Consider the following 18633-nt stretch of genomic DNA (forward strand, 5'->3'; position numbering starts at 1 on the left):
GACGTTTGAGCTAAGGGAACCCAGGTTGGTAACGATGGATGGAGCAGTGCCAAAAAATATAACTTCTGTCTTGTTCATGTTCATGAGTCAAAATATAAAGTGCCCTGATATGGTCCCACCATGAAGCCGATTTGAAAGATTTTGGGTGGAGTGTCTTTCTTGGCCTACAGGCTTGCTAAGTGCATGAAAAGTGTGATGCCGATCACGTCCAACGGTTTCCGGGTTGAACTGCGCGCAAACAGTCAAACACAAAGACAGACAAACACAATGAGACTGCACATTCTTGAACATAACACTATGTACATTATGTCTTTTCTATAAGTCCAGCATAAAACAACTTCCCCTGGCACTGAGGCTGTCCTCTGTGCTTAAAGGTAACATTAGGTCCCCCTCTGTGGTCACTTTCTTGTGAATTCTGCTGAATAATGTGTGGGTGGTATTGATTTCCATTCAGTTGGTCTGCCTAGCCAGAGCCCCAAATCCATCATCATAATGCGTGTACTGTATGTATTCAAGCATGCGTTCCTCCATATGCGTGGGCGTATGCGTCTGTGTGTGTGCGCGCGTGCGTGTGCGAGTGTTGGAGAATTAATGCAGAGAAACGCAGTGGGCTTGCTGCAGCCTTCACATTTAAACAGACTTGGATATGAGAGTTTCATAAGCCCGGGGAAGACAGCTAAAGTTCATCGTACGGGTTGGTTTACTCAATGAAGTATCTAGGCCTGACAAACAGTGACAGTGAAGACAGCTTCTCCCAGCTGAGAGTCAGAGAGTAACAGCTAGAGTGAGATGAAGGTTTACGGCAAACTGTGTAATCTAGCTCAACAAATACAAGTAAAAGTTTGGATAAGACAAATACACTCAATATTATACTACACCCCCTGCCTCCACTGACGCACGCACGCACGCACGCACGCACGCACGCACGCACGCACGCACACACACAAACAACCTGGGTATTGTTAAATGTTTTAACCCACAAACACACATCATTGGCAGTTCTCTCACCTGCTCACATGCATACCGTATACTTCACCCTGCCGTCTGTAGCCTGTCAGCTAATCACCGTAGAAAATAGGAACTGTCTGTCTGAAGTCACCTCGGGCCTCATCGTGGTCAGGAAACAACCAGGAGTCTAGAATGCTGATGGGAAAGCGAGCGGGGTTGCTGCAGAAAGCACCTCCATCTGCTGATAGATCCTCTCGTCCTGCTCTATTAATCAGCGCACCTGCTATGGGCAGATAACTAACCTCACAGAAACTTTTTAATGGTCTTGCCAACCCCCACACAAAACTTTAATCCCCTGTTAAAGAGTTTTTCCATACTAATCTTTGGTTAAGCGGTTTTTAGACAGATCTTTGGCTGTGTCATGACCTCGGGTGCGCTTGAAGAGTGAACCCCATTATATCGAGCTTGTTTTTTCCCCGCTGTAGACAAGGCATGAAGGGACGGCTATCTCATCTTGTTAGGGAGGACATGGGCAAAGAGGGAGGGGCTCCTGCCCTGGTGTTGTGAACAGTTTGGACTAAGCCTGGGCAATATATCGAAAATGTATCGATATCGAGGTATCAATATGCGAGGTATACACATCGACGAAGGCGGCTTGAAATTAGGTATTGGTGTATGTGTCAAATTAATTAACTGACAGACTATGCATGTACATAGCACGTGCAAAAAAGCAGTCCATCTGTAACCAGGTGTGGTTATTTCAATAAAACCATTGTTGGAAATGGAATTAAGGAATTTATTTTCTTTATTCTATGTGTACTGTGCAGTGTGCATGCATGGATATGCTATTCATTATCTGGGTTAAGCAGAAAAAACCTTAAAAACAGTATAATGCAATTGTTTTTACTAATATTATGAGTAATATCGATATTGAGGTATTCAACAACGTTATCGAATATTCAAGGTTTTCCTAATATCGCCCAGCCTTACTGTGGGTGTAGAAATTGACCATTTGGTGTCAATTCTTTTGTTAATTTAACACACTCTTTTGAAATAGTGTATACCGGTATGTCTTACAGTTGCACCTCTGTTTTCCTCCTCTACAGTATCTTGTCTTGTGGATTGCTGGTGGTTTAACATGACCCATTCCTTTGAAAAGGATCAACATCTCACAACAAGCTCACCTAACCCTAACCCTGAACCAATTAATCATGTTTGGTCCTCTTCCTTCCGGTCTTGCACCCGTGTCGGCATTTCATTTTTCACAGCAACAAAATTGTCTGTCCCTCTTAGGCGTTGCTGTCGGAACATTAGTTATGATAATCTGGCTAAACCCATGGCGAGCCGATATTTCATAGTAATACCTCTTTTCCCTCTCGAGAGGGAGATGATATATCTTCATCAGAATCAGAGCTGATCATGTATGCTGTTCAGTATGCGATTAGCATCCTGTTCGACTGGTCATAAGCTAATCATGTTTAATGAGTTTTATGTATTTTATATAGCGGTGAGCTAGACTGTGAGTGTGCGTGTGTGTGTGTGTGTGTGTGTGTGTGTGTGTGTGTGTGTGTGTGTGTGTGTGTGTGTGTGTGTGTGTGTGTGTGTGTGTGCGCGCAGGGGCGTCACAAGGGGGGGGGGGGGGAGTGGGACAGAGTTACTAAAAAAATAATTACTCAAAAAACCTTAGAAGGATTTGAATTATTGAAAAATAGCAGATCTACAAGCTCGCCGTGCTGTGAGCTTGTACCTGTATATCTGCTATTTTGCAATAGTTAAAGCACAAAATAATGTGTAATAATGCATGGTTATTCCCAGTCTAAGTCGGTTAACCCCCCCCCCCCCCCCATGAAGAACATTCATGGGGGTCCCTCAGTGAATTCTTGTACCCAGGGCCCCACATTTCATGCGACACCCTTGTGTGTGTGTGTGTGTGTGTGTGTGTGTGTGTGTGTGTGTGTGTGTGTGTGTGTGTGTGTGTGTGTGTGTGTGTGTGCCACCCAGGCTTGCCTGCGCGTGTGTTTACACAGGTACTGTACGTGTGCCTATGTTTATGTGTATGCAAGTGTGTGTGCGCTCTTCCATTTCCATCGTAGTTTGTGTTACTTTCTGTACAGAAGGTTGAGTCAGACAGACTGACGGAGCAAGAGGTGTGCTAGCGTTCCTTTACTTTTTTTCCTAAATTCGAATATCTTTCTAACCTTCATAAAGTGCTGGCAGATGGACAACGCAATTCATTCGTTTTGTTATCACAAACCAGCCATGGCTGCTTCTTTCTTGTAATGCTTGCAAGTTTTGAAATGAGAAGAATTGTCTCCATGTGCAGTACTGCATATCCCTGGGCACATCTGGATTCAGACAAAGCTGTCTGCTACATCAGCTACTTTCTTATGACATAAAGGTCTGCCATGGCAGAGTACACTTTGTATAAAGCCTAAAGCTGATTTATAGTTGCTTGTGAGTGTTGCACAACTGCAATGTTGCCGGAAATAACCGGTCTACAAGCTCACAACGCGTCGCACTGCGACCCCTGATCTTGTAGCTCTGCTATTTTTGGTCCTCGACACCCGCGAGCAACTGCTGTAAGTGTAACTGGCTTAATGCATGTCTTTGTGTTTGTGTCTGTGTACTTGATGTATGCCTGGGGAGGCACTCAACATCAAGAAGACTGGACATCACTTAGATATACTGTATATTATTTTTTCTGTTAGATGTGCATGGATGTCTGTCTGCGGGTGTGTGCATTTATTTGTGTGCTCATCTGTATCCATCATTCACTATAACAAGCCACATAATAAAAATGTGGACTTTAAATTTATTTTCGAGAAGAACGTTGGGGACATTTTTATTATGTGCATGGGTCTGCGGGAGTGTGCATGCGTGTGCATGTGTTTGAGTGCTCATCTGTATCCATCATTCACTATAATAAGCCACATAACACATAAGGGCTTCTGGCGTCCCGCTCCCCCTGATACCTGTCCCCTTCCACCCTCTTCTCTCCTCGTCCCTCTGCAATGCACCTCTTCCTGGCGGCCGGCGGTATGGGGATACAGGATGATTTATAACGGGTCCCTGAAAGCCTTCTGCTGGGGTTCTGGCGCAGTTTTGGTATTCTTAATGAATAAATCACCGCTTATGTGTTTATATTTTACCTACCAGTGAAGCAGATCCCGTGAGAACTGCATCCAATGGAACGCACACTCTTTTAACACCTTCAGAGTGAAATGAACAGATGGCTTTGTACATTACAGTATGTATGATGATCATACTCTCAACGGTAGACCTTTGAAAGGGAAACAATACACTTGACATAAGTTAACTGATGCATATTCATGTACTGTATTATTGTGATTATCCTCACCATTTCCAATATGCATGAATGCTATCACGTTCACTCTCAAAGCTTGTGGCAACAAAGCTGAATGAAGCTTTTGTACTGTTCTGTGCTGTGAAGGTTTATCTGCACACAGGCACATGCTGATATCATTTATTTTCCAGCAGGCGCAAGATCTTTCATCTTTCATGCCCATGTTTCTCATATTTATATGACACCTTATATTTTTACCCTTTCCCACAGGGATCAATAAAGGTGTTTCTACAGTATCTATCTATATACAGTACAGTATATCATCGCGGTCGGGTGGAAACCTCCAAAAAACATTACTTTCCAGGAAATGGAACGAAGACTTTTAGAAATAGTGAAAATAGCTGATCTTCAAGCTGTAGCAATGCGACGCGTTGTGAGCTTGTAGAGCAGCTATTTTCACTACTTTTGCTGGACGAAGTAGGGCATTAAGTGACGAAAAAACGTAAAGTATAAATATGGAGTTACGAGGTTTCTGCATGACAATGAAGATATCTATTTTGGCAATCAGTGTTTGCTGCATCACCACTTTTCCCCCTGAAGCCACTGATATTAGTTTGATCAATACAGTCTTGTAACAGCATTACATGGCTCCCATGTGGATTTCATGATTGGGCAAAGTTTCAGCCCCATCCCACTGCCACTGACTCAGTTCAAAACATATTAAACATACGTTTGTGTGCAAATCAGCACTGATTTGCGAGACTCCGATTGTATTTATCCACCACTTCCATTTTACAGAAGCTAGCTAGATAGATAAATATTTGTGACTCGCATGGAATATTGTGAGTTATAAAACCTATGCACAACTTACAATCAGCCATCAAAAGAATCAAAACACAAGGAATAAAGTAGTGGGGAATGGGGATACAGTGTTTCAACAGGGATTCCACTTCAGCGTTCACATATCCAGTGCTTTTGCCTCCGGTGAGAGAACAAGTAGGTCAACCTGGCAGCTTACTGAAATCCTGACAACCCTTGTTTCTCCTGGTGTTGCTGTGTTCCAACAAGGGTCTACTCTCGGCTTATCCGTTCCTGTGTTGTGATTTGCAGTAGCTGGAGGTGGCGGTGCATTTCCCAGTCGTTTCGTGTCATGTAAATGCGAGCACACGTTTTGTGTTCCAAGCCATGCTGTGGGTACAGACGGCATGTAGTGCCGTCACCAGGAGGCTAATCTTTTACAGACAGTATGTGTTTGTCCACATACCTGAGAGTTCATAATAATAAGTTAACCAGCTCTGAGCATCAGATGGGTGCAGTACCAAGGCAATTCAGGCACGGTTTGATCGGTTGATTGCATGAGAGTAAAGAACATTGACTTTCAAATACATTCCCAAACAACGTGATACTCTGTGTCTTCTCCTGGGTGACGAGTCCCACCCATCTGTCTGCTAAGTAGACTCAAACAATCAACAGAGAATATGAAAACACTATTCAACAATACTATTGTCCTTACTCTGTTAGCACTGTACTCACTAGAGAGAAAATAGCTGTAGTGAGCCCTCGCACACTGAGGGCTCCAGCCTCCAGTGCGACAGATGTTTTATTGCACCAAAGAAAGCTGTGACGTTTGGAGCTTAAGGCGCTTCCTCAGACACTATATGCACTACCTATACAGTACAGTACACTTGCCAATTGCAGCATTTACAGTAGGTGACCCAGTCCTCTCATCAGAGTGGGTTAGACATCATCAGGGATTCTTTCTCTTTGAGGCTGTATACAGTAGCTGTTCAAGAGATTTTTGTTTATTTGTTTATTTAAACGGATCCCCATTAGCTGACGCCATTAACGTCAGCTAGTCTTCCTGGGGTCCAAGACATTAAAATACATTACAAATATATAAAATATCACAAAGTATTACAAAGAAATACATAATCAGCAAAAATACATTATACAAAGTATCACCTAAAAATAAAATAACATGTATACAACAAATTTAAAAAGTAAGAAAATTAGATATTTTATGTGTTAAGTATGCATAAGAAGACAAAGTTACCTTTTAAAACAGGCTTTTTCTCTGGTGTTACGAAGTTCATTTGGAAGACTATTCCATAGCATAATTGATCTATAAAAAGCAGCCCTCTTCATAGAATTAGACTTAGGTAGTGGAAAAGTGATCAGTCCATCACTTGCTGCACAAGTAAAATGTGTATGGATTTCTGAAATATTACCAGTAAGACTCCCTAATCGGGAGATAAGTGCCCGTCAGGTCACATGTATACACAAAGAGGCCTTTAAGTGCCATTGGAGTTACGGCCTTTTTAGCAGGCTGCAGTGGCGGGGGTCTGCTGCTATGCACTGTGGCGCTCTACGCATGGCTGTCTCCGCGCCGCCGAGGCGGACGCGTGGCTACCGGCTCTCCCGGTCGCTCCTAGCCCGAGTTACGGCATTTTATGTGCGCTGCAGTGGCGGGGGTCCTCCACTAGGGAGCACCATGAGTTGGTGGTCCCCGGGAATTCCCCGTGGAGCTCCGGGGGTCCTTGGAGGTGGTCCCTGAGTGTGTGCCACTCTGCAGTCCCAAAGTTTGATAGGAGCGAAGCGGCGGCCCGCCTTGTTCTCCAAAGCCATATCCCCAGGTCCACAGTCATATCGCCAGGGGTCCCTGGAGGTGGTCCTCGAGCGTGTGCCACTCTGCAGTCCGAGGCCCCAGAGTCGGATGCGAGTGGAGAGTTTGTTTAAATATTTTTCTTGATGCAACCGCAGAATAAAATATTTTAAGAGCACTGTTCAGGGTGGCTCAGAACGAGATTAAAAATTCAAGAAGGCCATGGCCTCCAATTAATGAAAACGTATTTTGAATCTATCACTCTGCTGAATGCTGATCCCAGCTACACACATTTAGGATTCCAAAACATTCTTTCATGTTTTTTTTACTAGAGGCCATAGAGTCTCAAAGGATTTTCTTTAAATATTCATAAGCCTCTAACTGTATGAGTAAATTGAATGAATATTTTCATGCCACAGGCGAAGAACAACATTAACTGCTGAGTCACTCTCTGTGTTGATTTAAGGGAGAATATTACTGTGTACAGTACTTTCCATCTGACTTATTTGAGTCTGCTAGAAGTGCTGGTCTTGCAAATCTACTGTTGTGAAGGCCAAATGGAACCATGGAATGGAGCTTTAGCTGCTGGGGTGCATTCTGCAGAACACTCAATACGGTACGTGTTCAGGTAACGCAACGAAAATACTGTTTTCACCTTGAGCTCCGTGACAGATTGCAGTACTGGAGTTAGTCCCACATACTGTCACAATCTCTCCAAAGTGTGTGCGCGGCGTGGGTGGTGCGTGCGTGCGTGCGTATGTGCGTGCATGTGTGTCCACCAGATGGGGAGATAGAAAGGGAGAGACAGCATTTGTGTGTGTGTGTACGTGCGTGCGTGTGTGCGTGCGTGCGTGCGTGCGTGCATTGAGCTCACTCAACTCAGCCTCACATTCTCTCCATTCAGCTCTATTCAACAGAGCCCTCAGCCTCACAGTAGATGTCAATGAATTATGCATTTCTATACTGTTATTACCTATTTATTTAAATTTCTCCCACCCTCCCTCCCTTAACGTAGGCTACCCTTAACGTATGTGAGATTTATACTGATGGTCAATTTTTCGTTCATGTAGATGTATGTAGATTTAACTGAAAGACCAATCAAAGGATGATAATGATCATGCAGTTAAATATGATGATCTGTGTGAAGCAGGGCAGGTAGAGATAAGTGATTCGACCAATGAGGATTCTCACAACAAATGTTATGATGATGGTGATAATAATAATAGCTAATACTAATATTAATAATATAATATTGTCAAAGTACTGTGTAAAAGGCAGTCAATTTGTCTATTCGGTGGCCAGTATGTAAGGAATTATATTTGATTTAATGAAGGTTTTCTCAGGGTTTCATACTGACGGAGACGCTCTACAGTTCATTACTGTTGTAATGATTTTTAAACATTTTATTGGTTGACTTTATTGTTCTCTAAATTTTCTAGCATTGGTGGATATAGTGTATGTATGTGAATATATGCCTTTAACAGTGTTTAGGTTAGGTAGAAAAGATTTTGCTCTCTTTCAAGAAAAGTGGAAGCAGTGTAGAAGCTAGTGGATAACCTTTTCAATAACCTTAACAGCTCAAGTAATTGAGATGAAAATCACTGAATAAATTTACAGTATTTACATAAAGTGGGAGATTACTGGGCTACACAACTTTGGTGAAGTTTTAATAGAATCCCCACAAAGTATTTAATTAAATGTCAATGAATTGCTCACAATTGCGTCAGTGTTTTATTTTTCCTCCATGCAGCGTGGATGCTGTACGTTTTAGCCCGTGAATAGTGTGCGTTAGGCCGGCCATTGTGGACGTTAAACCCCACGGAAGAGAAGCCATTGCAACCCAACACGGAAACGACAGCCCGATGCGACGCTGGGAGATGTGTTGTTCGAGGAACAACATTGTTTGGCCGTGAACTTGAACGCCGCCGCCAACAATGGAGTTGTTCCCGTAATCCCGTTCATCATCACTGCTGCGCAGGACAGTAATTCTCATCTGAGCTCATTCATGCATGCCTAAGAGTCTGAATCGACCCTAACGGAGAGCGTTAACTTTATTTCGTTTAGATTTGTTTGACCTAGCCGACTTCCTCGGTGAAGTGGAGGGACATTGACTTTGCGTTGTGTTGCGTTGCGTTGCGTTGCGTTGCGTTGCGTGCGTGCGAAGCGGTACACAGTATCTCTAAAGTCATGTCATCAACATGCATCTGTCCCATTTCCCATATTCCCTCCTGATTGGCTACCATTGCCTTCTAAAGTTTGTGTATGCGACCTGACAGTCGCTTATCTCCCGACATAGGGAGTCTTACTGGTTGGTATTAAACCATATAAAAGCTCACCTCTCCTTCACATCTGGCCAAACAACAACTCTTAGCTGTGATATAATGGCAATGCATTGAACCATAGCCTGTCATGAGTTATGCGTGCATTGAGCTCACTCAGCTCAGACTCTCATTCTCTCCATTCAGCTCTATTCAACAGAGCCCTCAGCCTCACAGTAGATGTCAATGAATTATGCATTTTTGTACTGTTATTACCTATTTATTTAACTCCCTTAACGTAGGCTACCCATGGTCAATTTTTCCTTCATGTAGATGTATGTAGATTTAACTGAAAGACCAATGATCTGTGTGAAGCAGGTCAGGTAGAGATACTGTAAGTGATTCGAATAATGAGGATTCTCACAACAAATGTTATGATGATGGTGATAAATAGCTAATACTAATATTAATAATATATAATATATTGTCAAAGTACTGTGTAAAAGGCTGTCAATTAGTCTATTCGGTGGCCAATATGTAAGGAATTATACTTGATTTAATGAAGGTTTTTCTCAGGGTTTCAGACTGACAGAGAAGCTCTTCAGTTCATTACTGTTGTACTGATTTTTAATTGGTTGACTTTATTGTTGTTGTTTCGTTTACCAAAAATGTACTTGTCTTAGCAGCCAGCTTAGCGGCTTATGTTGTCTCCTTACTTTGTGGAAGCCTTTAAGCTTGGATGTGACACTGGTTAAAAGCTATTTACTCAGGCTAGTAGTGATGTTGACCACTGGGAGATGGGTTGCTGAGGTGGAGTGCAACACTTACCACCATGCAGGTCCCAGTACTTACCATACGACTTAATTATTCAAGCCATGCTACTCATAGTGTAGGCTGAGTTGGCAGTACCTGGGATTGAACCCAGAACCTAGTGGTCCAAAGGCAAGTGCTCTACCGACTGAGCTACTCAATGTTCTCTAAATGTTCTTGCATTGGTGGATATAGTGTATGTATGTGAATATATTATGGGGTTTGAATGAATATTGGCTCAAAATTAACCCCATAATATATGCCTATTGCCTTTAACAGTGTTTAGGTAAGATAGACAAGATTTTGCTTTCTTTCAAGAAAAGTGGAAGCAGTGTAGAAGCTAGTGTATAACTAAGTGTCCTTTTCAATAACCTTAACAGCTCAAGTAATTGAGCTGAAAATCTCTGAATAAATTTACATTATTTACATAAAGTGGGAGATTACTGGGCTACACAACTTTGGCGAAGTTTTAATAAAATCCCCACAAAGTATTTAATTAAATGTCAATTGCTCACAATTGCGTCAGTGTTTTTATTCCCCCCCCCATGCCCCTGCATTGGAGGATTAACTGTGGAGGAGTGAATAGAACAAAATGTCTCAGAGAAAATGTCCACCTTCAAAGCAGGACATGCAGACGAAATAATCAGCTGTGATATAATGGCAATATATTGAACCATGGCCCGTCGTGAGTTATTGCTAAAAAATACATATGCCAAGTTCAGTGTCATTGAGTCTTGAGGCTGCAGATTATGCACTCCCACATTGTCTCATCCTGACACGCTGGTGCACATCATTTGAAAATGAATACAGTGTGAAAATGTTTATGCAGCTTCTGAGCCTCTGTTATCGAGGAGGGAATAGAATTGAGACTGTGAAAAAAAGACATGTAGCCTTGAGAATGATTCCTTCTGTATTTGAGCAACGCTTACTTACTTACTTAATTTGATCCATTCATTCTTCTCTGCCATGGTTTGCAGAGAGTGGAGATCCTTTAATGCTGGTAGACATGTTGTTATTGATTTGTGGACATACCCACACATTAAACGGCTCACATATAAGCATCATTATTTCAAGAATATTAGAGGAAACTCCCCCCTCTCAGGTGATAAGAAGCGGCCTGCTCACTCCTCATGTACTGAAGGAAGCATGTGCTCAGTTCGGGGCTCTCCCCAGGTTGGCAGAGGGAAGGTAGCGCCCAGGATTACAGCTTAGGCAATTGGCACTGGGTGAAAAATTGGTTACCAAATCGTGGGATAAAAAAAATATAAAAAGAATACAAAATAAAAAAATAATATTAGAAAAACACATTTAGCAGTGATAGCTGAGTGGTTAGTGTCCACACCTAGGACTCCGGAGGCCCCAGAGATCGCAGGTACGATCCCCCGCTCCAGCTATCACTGCTCCCCTCTCCCCCGCGCTCCTTGTGAGCAGCACCGCGTTCAGCTGGGTTAAGCTGGAGAAAAAAAGCAGCTGGGTTGGGCTGCGATATCTGAATTTCCCTCGCGGGATGAGAAGGTATTCATTATTATTATTACCAGTAAGACTCCCTAATCGGGAGATAAGCGACCGCCAGGTCACATGTATACACAAAGAGGGCTGTAACTGGCATTGCTTCCTAGTTGTGTGGGCAAGGTATAGATAGGTACCGGCCCCGGCTCTCCCGGACGCTCCTAGCCCGAGTTACGGCATTTTATGTGAGCTGCATTACATTTGCCTTGTGACTGGCCGTTGCTCGACTCTGTTGTTCTTTAAAGTATAACTCTTCAATTTGTTTGTCACCAAGTCACAGTGATTATTCCGCCAGTCGTCTGGCTCATGTAACTCAGTGTAGCCCAGCTATGGCTGGGCTCATGTAACTCAGTGTAGCCCAGCTATGGCTGGAAATGAATAGCTTTGAGGGCGCGCAACTTGGTGGTGGGGAAGGACTTGGAACACACACACAGTCACACACATTTAAAAATGTTTTGCATATATACGCACACAAAACTAATGAATGAACACTAGACCATCATCTACTATACAGTAATATAGGCTATACCCAATCCTGTAATATCCCATTCCTATTGAGAGTTTGTATTGTATTGTATTGGGGTATACACTCCCAAGCTTTCTGAGGTGTACAGATTACATGGTCATAAGTGAATGATTCCTACCCACTTCTGATTCAAGCAATGTTTTAAGTAGTAGTTGACAGTGGCCTTGGGTGTTTTCCTATGTTCATTTCAGTTTAAATAAAAAGGCTTAGCCAGACTGGATACTTGGTGCTGTTCTTTTAATTTTATACCCCCCCCCCCCCCCCCCCCCCCCACACACACACACACACACACACACACACACACACACACACACACACACACACACACACACACACACACACACACACGTGCACATGTCTTTCCAATTAGTGTCACACATGGATAACAAGTGTAGAAAATACAATATTTTCTGAAGGTTTACAGATTCTTCTCGCAAAACAATCTAACAATCTAAATCCCTGTCAGAGTTTGTGTTCAAGACATTTTATGTGGCCCCATGCCGAAATCGGGTCGTGGGGGTAAACAGTTCCAACTGAGACTGTCACAATAATAATATCGCACTGCTACACTGTCTATAGGTAGATCAACCCCAGGCTTCACTGGCTGAGTGACAGCTATGTTCTTTATTTGCCGGTTGCATTTGATCGTTCAACTCTGAGTTAAGCTCAGAGAGATAAGCTGAATGACAAAGGGAAAGAAAATGTTCTCACTCCTCCTGAATGTTATTCTGAACTTTGAGGGCATAAGATAAGTTACGATAAAGCTTTATTGATCACCAGGGGATCGTGGGTGCGCCAGAGTCAAAGCAAGAGTCATTCCAAAGAACAGAACCGTGCAGGTCTTATGTTTTCATAATGTCGTCAAGCTTGGTTGTGGAGCTTGATGGCTACTCGCAGAACATTTCTTCCAAGTCACTTGGTGGTGTGACGATGATGAGTGTGGCTGAACATGATCCTCATCCCTGCTAGCTCATCCTAGAGGGGATGGGAGGGGTTCTTGAGGTTCTTCAACCACCACCAGTCCATTGGCATCCTTTCTGTTGATATTAGCTTCTTAGCTATAGGGAGGTGGGATTGTGTTGAAGGCACTGGAGGAGTTGAGGATCACAACTGTCATGGTGCTGCGTGGCCGTGGCCTCCAGGTCTGTGTATGCTCTCTGTGGAGCAGGTACTGTAGATCAGGGGTTCCCAAACTTTTTTGTCTCACCTCATAAATATTTTTTTTTAATCCGAGGCACCCCTACATATTTTCTACATATATAATTTTCACTCCCAGCACCTTATATTTATAGCATATCGTCGGGTGGAACCTTGTATGTCCGTTCGTTTTGTATTAATCATCTATAAAATGTACTAAACTAGTGAAAACAGCAGATCTACAAGCACACAACGCCTCGCATCGAGGCGTTGTGTGCTTGTAGATCGGCTGTTTTCACTAGTTTTGTGCGACAGTCTTGTATGATGAAGCAGGGCTTTGCTTTACCAAAAAAACGTACACATTTGAAACTTGGAGATACAAGGTTTCTGCCCGACAGTGACGATATTTTAGTGATTATGTTGCGAGGAAAATGTTGAGATAATAGCCATTTTGGTTAGAATTGACTGAAAATAACTTTGTACTTCAAGTTTAAAATTATACTAAATATTTGTTCAAGTGTCCAAATAAATTCCAAATATTATCTCGCGGCACCCCTGGACTGCCGTCACGGCACCCCAGGGTGCCCCGTCATCCACTTTGAAAACCCCTGCTGTAGATGATCACATTATACAGTATGTACCAGTTTTTGCATGATAAGCACCTTCGTCAGCCTCAGGGACAGGTTGAAGAGATGCTGGATCTGCACGGCACACGCCTTGAGCACCCCTCAACCCCTTGGTGTTGTCTGGATTGATGGCCTTGTTCACACTGAGCAGCTTCCTCGCCCGGCTGCTTGTGATGATCAGGTGTGAGTGCCAGGCTGTAATCGAGGGGGGTGTGGGGGTCTTGCTCTTAAAGGTATTACATTATTACATAATAGATGTGAGCGAAATAATGCAACCAACACTGAGGAATTTACGGGGCACTGCAGTGGTTCTCAACCTGTGGGTATTTTTGGGGGGATTAGCTTAACTCTTTCCCAGTCTCCGCTAAAATGGCTTGTCCTCAGATTAGCCGGGAATTTTTATTATTGTATTATGATCTAGAGTGCATTCATTCATTCAGGCCATCGGCACATCTTCACATCCCACGTGTCTCTTTTTGTTTTGTTTTCGTCGGTTAATGTTTACTTACCAGCGAAGATTCTAGCTCCCCATTGGAATATAATGGCGATTTGGCGGAGCCTTCTCCCCCCCCCGGGAAGCTTCGCGTGCGCGTTTCGTGCACGTCAATGTGGTCACAATCAATGATCTCGGTATGTACCGTAACTCCAAGCATTTTCGTTTCAATCGGCTCCGTCAATGTTGCTAAGCTAGTGGCTGCTGTGTACACAGTAAGTCAATGAGAAAAAAACACCCATCCCCCTCTGGGCCCTCCCCCCTCCTCCTCGCACGCAGATGGGGTGTGCCGATATGTTGGGTAAGCCGATCTGGTGATAAAAAAGGTGTGCCGATATTTTTTTTTTTATCATTTTTTTGTTTTTGTTTTTAATCACCTAGTGCGTATATGTGCGACCAGGCTGGGCCGTCTTGCGCAATAATGCGTATATGTGCGTTCAGGCTGAGATATTGTTTTCTCTCTCAACAGTAAGCAAACCAACATAAAGTTTAAGTGTACAGAGGGCATCTGAACATTTCTAAAGTGATAATTTAAGGACTTTTTAATACCTCTAAAATGACAAATTAAACATTGGCCAAATTGTCAAATATTAGAGGCCGAATTTGTGAAAAAGATCGGCTATTTTCACAATAGAACTGTGTTATACAAAATGTCTCAACTTTAAGTTCTCGTCAGGGTGGGGGGGTGGGGGGGTCCCCAGTTAAATCATGATTATTTTGGCGGTCACGGCCTGAAAAGGTTGTGAACCACTGTGCTAATGTGCCATCCTGTCATTTTAACAGCAGTCTCACATCTTCTGCTGCATGTGTATTGCATTGTGTTTTCTGTATGCCCTGTGTGACTGGGTTTAGGCTAGTGCTGCCTCCCCTCCCTTCTCTCTCCTCTCTAAACTGTCTCTCCAACCATCCACCCGCATCTGTCTCTCCCTCCTCATCCATCCACTCACACCCGTCCCTCTCCATCCCTCATCTCCTGCACGCCTGTGCAGCTCTCCTGTGCCAACACCCTGCTGGTCTGGAATACCTGTGCCCCACAGACTAGAATATGGATACAGTATATATATCGAGTGATTTTAAGTTATTGTGAGAGCAAATCTAGATCTCTCCCTATGATCTGGGTGGGACCAGTGCTGAGTTTCATGTGGTATGTATTAGACATATTTTTCTTTTGGTAGCTTGTTATGAAAAGGAGTTGTTTGGAGCTGAATGATTTGGACTACTTACTCTTTGAACATATTGCTTAATTTTCAACACATATTGTTATTTTTTTTTTATATGTTTGTTGCTTTCTGTGAGGTGACAGGAACATGCACCTGACAGTTTTGTTTAATTTAAACTTGAATGTGTACGGATGCATACTGGGCTTTGCGGTTGGTTGTGTGAGCAGGCAGCAGGTGATGTTCAAAGAAGATTAGACTTGAGTGTGTTTGGCTTTGATTTCAATTGACAGCAAACGCTTGTGACCTTAAACTTGATGAGCAGTTCTTAAGTGTTTCTTGACTACTATGCTTGCTCTCTCCTGGGTCTTTAACCTTTTCATGGCATGGCACAGCAGGAGTCTAGCCGTATAGAACTCTGTGTGTCTATGGCTAATCTCACAATCCTCTGGACTGATCAGTGCCAAATCTTTTGTGGACATTCCCAGTAGGCTACTGAGGTACCTCCAGGTCCTCCACTTATTTGTTTTTCACACATGTTCACATATGTTTTATACTTTTTACATCTAACTTAATTTTATAATTGAAGTCAATGAGGCTCAGACCTTGCCACAACATCGGGAGATCATCTAATTTCATCTCTGCAAAGGCAGGGGCTAGAATAGAATTGAATAATGCACAGGAAGATCAAAGCAGAACTGAACTCTGATACACTGCTTCATTCTCCACGCTTGAGGAAACAAACAGAAAACGTCTCATTCATCAGTTCACTATCATACTGTATATCCATATCCACGGCAAATTGAAAGGGTCACACTCATTTTAAATTATTAAGGCCCCTCATTTTGTCAACCTGCTGGTGACATCACTGGCCCTTTTGTCATTGTTCTGATATGCGATCCTGATAATGCCAGCCTGCCAAACCATTGTTTTGTGATTGACGGCGTGGAGTGGCGGCAGGGAGGGGGAGGGAAGTAAATCAACTCACTTGAAATGCTGGATGACAAAAATGTATAGTATGACCCCCAAATAGTCATACTGTAGCCTTTGGCTGTGGCTGTTGAAAAATGACTTAAAAAGGGGGAAACAGCTACAACAAAAAAGAACATTGTGAAAACAGCTACAAGCACACAACGTTGCATCACAGCACGTTATGTAACACAGATACCGATAGTCCGATACCTGATATAAAAGCATCTGACACATGTTAGCATGACACCATTGCATGAGACCATGACAACAGAAGATAAAAGAACCCGAACAGAGTAGTTTAGAAAGAAGTTGTCCAGATTACCTTTCAAAATAGGAGAGTCCGAGTCACACCAGTTTCTATCTAAACCTAGTGGTCATCAATTAAGACAGCGAGCGATCAGTTTTGCTCATCAGTAAGGAGAGGAAACAGTCTAGTCTCAACTGGGAGACTAATAAACAAATGTACATAGAGTCCAGCCCAGTGCACAGCTAGGAGACAAGAGCAAGGACGCCACATTGCACAGTCAATCGCAAGGAATAATCCTTCCCCTGAAAGTCCACCATTGAACAGTGCAAACTCCCCAACACCAGGGGTTCCCAAACTTTCCCATGCCAGGGACCGCCAAATAGTTGAAGTGAAAAAGAATCTAGCTAAAATTGTCGATCTACAACATATTGCATTGCAACGTGTTGAACTTGTAGAGCTGCTATGTTTGCCACTTTCCCTGTCTCTAATCATATTAGTCATATGACATATGTCACATTTGTCATATGACTAGTCATATGACATATGTCACATTTCATAGTGATCATAATCACTTTGAAAACCCATGGACTAATCACTATTACCTTCCCACTTCTTTGTCTTTGCCCTCCATCAGAGCAGGGAAGGGAGTGTTGTCTGCCATGAAGCTCGGAAAGATCAAGATCTCCAAAGATGACCACAAGAAAACAGGTAAACAACAACAATCATGATATTGTTCTACACAGTAAAATCATGAGTGTTCGTTTAACTCTCTAATCTACTCTGAGGATTTTACTGTTGTGTTTTGTTGTTGGCAATAATGGATGTGACCAAATAACGAAATGAAATCCATTTATCAAGAAATGTTTTTGGAAGTTGTTGAATGGCAAAACCACATGGCTCTGCAGATTTTGTGATGAGGAACAGAATTATAGAGCTGATGCATGATGCTGTTATGTTACTGACGGCTCAGCTGAGCAGTAGCCACGTCAGTTGCACATCCTCCTGCTACTCATTCGTTGCATCATGACATTTCACGCTGCAGTAACCGGCAAGCTGACAGCAACTCCACCTGATTTGGTGCTGTTATTGATGGATGTCATCGTTGCTGTTGGTTACGCTCAATGTCCCTGTAATGAATTGCAGGGAACACACAGTCACGCTGCATTACCTGCATCAGAAGCAGGGGTCATCGCCATGCTGGCTTGTTGTGCACATTTTTGTCTATGTTATTCTTTGTGCCATGGACATACAAAATGAGAAGACAATAATATATATGACCAGAAACACATAAAGAGATAGGCCTGACCATAACAGGTCTGTAACACTGAGAGTGCAGTACAAATGGAATTTGTACAATGGCAATGGCAGTGGTTCCCAACTTTTTTTTGTTATGTTTGTTATGTTATGTTATGTTCATGGACCACCGATCTAACCACTTAAACGTTCAGATGGGTGGGCTATGCCATGTGCATTTTCAGATTATTTTTATTTTAACGATCAATCAATCGAAGGTGTTCCGTTCCGGCTTGGATCAATGGAATCAATGTAGTATACCGGTACTTTTATTGGCTTCACTATAAAAACAAAATGTTTTAAAGAAAAAAATACCATGTAATTTTAAATATATAATCTTTTTAATATTAATGTTATATTATCTTGTTGTAGATCTGCTATTTTTGAAAAATCGTGAATTCTTTTGTAAATCTTTGAATATATCTTTTAAAAAGCGAACATTTGTAACTCAAATATTTGCTTCTGGGTCCTGGAACAACACATTATTTTGAGATGGGAGTCGGCGGCCAGTGTAATTTTGGGGGACCTTGACATGAAAAAGTTTGAGAACCACTGGTTTGGAAGAATGATTTTAGAAGAAGATTTATAGAATCGGGTCAACATATTCAAAGACTTTTCATGATTTTTCAAAAATATAGCCGATCTACAAGCTTGTATATCTGCTATTTTATAATAGTTAAAGCATATAGTAATGATACGTAATAATGCGTTCCAGGTGTTAATTTATACCACTTGTGTTATGTTGCTGTCT

The 18633-nt window shown here is 42.5% G+C and overlaps 1 protein-coding gene across 1 annotated transcript in view; it reads left to right on the plus strand.

Moving 5' to 3' along the window:
• Window positions 1–18633, plus strand: part of otofa (otoferlin a) — a gene marked incomplete at both ends in the record, with an annotated part of 141530 nt that overhangs the window by 71407 nt on the left and 51490 nt on the right. The window contains one exon of the mRNA XM_080744973.1: window positions 17224–17297. Within this exon, the coding sequence (XP_080601099.1) occupies window positions 17224–17297 (74 nt within the window). The remainder of the gene's footprint in view (window positions 1–17223; window positions 17298–18633) is intronic.

The sequence above is a fragment of the Nannobrachium achirus genome (genome assembly GCF_963921795.1).
Source record: "Nannobrachium achirus genome assembly, chromosome: 16".
In the NCBI taxonomy this organism is placed as follows: Eukaryota; Metazoa; Chordata; class Actinopteri; order Myctophiformes; family Myctophidae; genus Nannobrachium; species Nannobrachium achirus.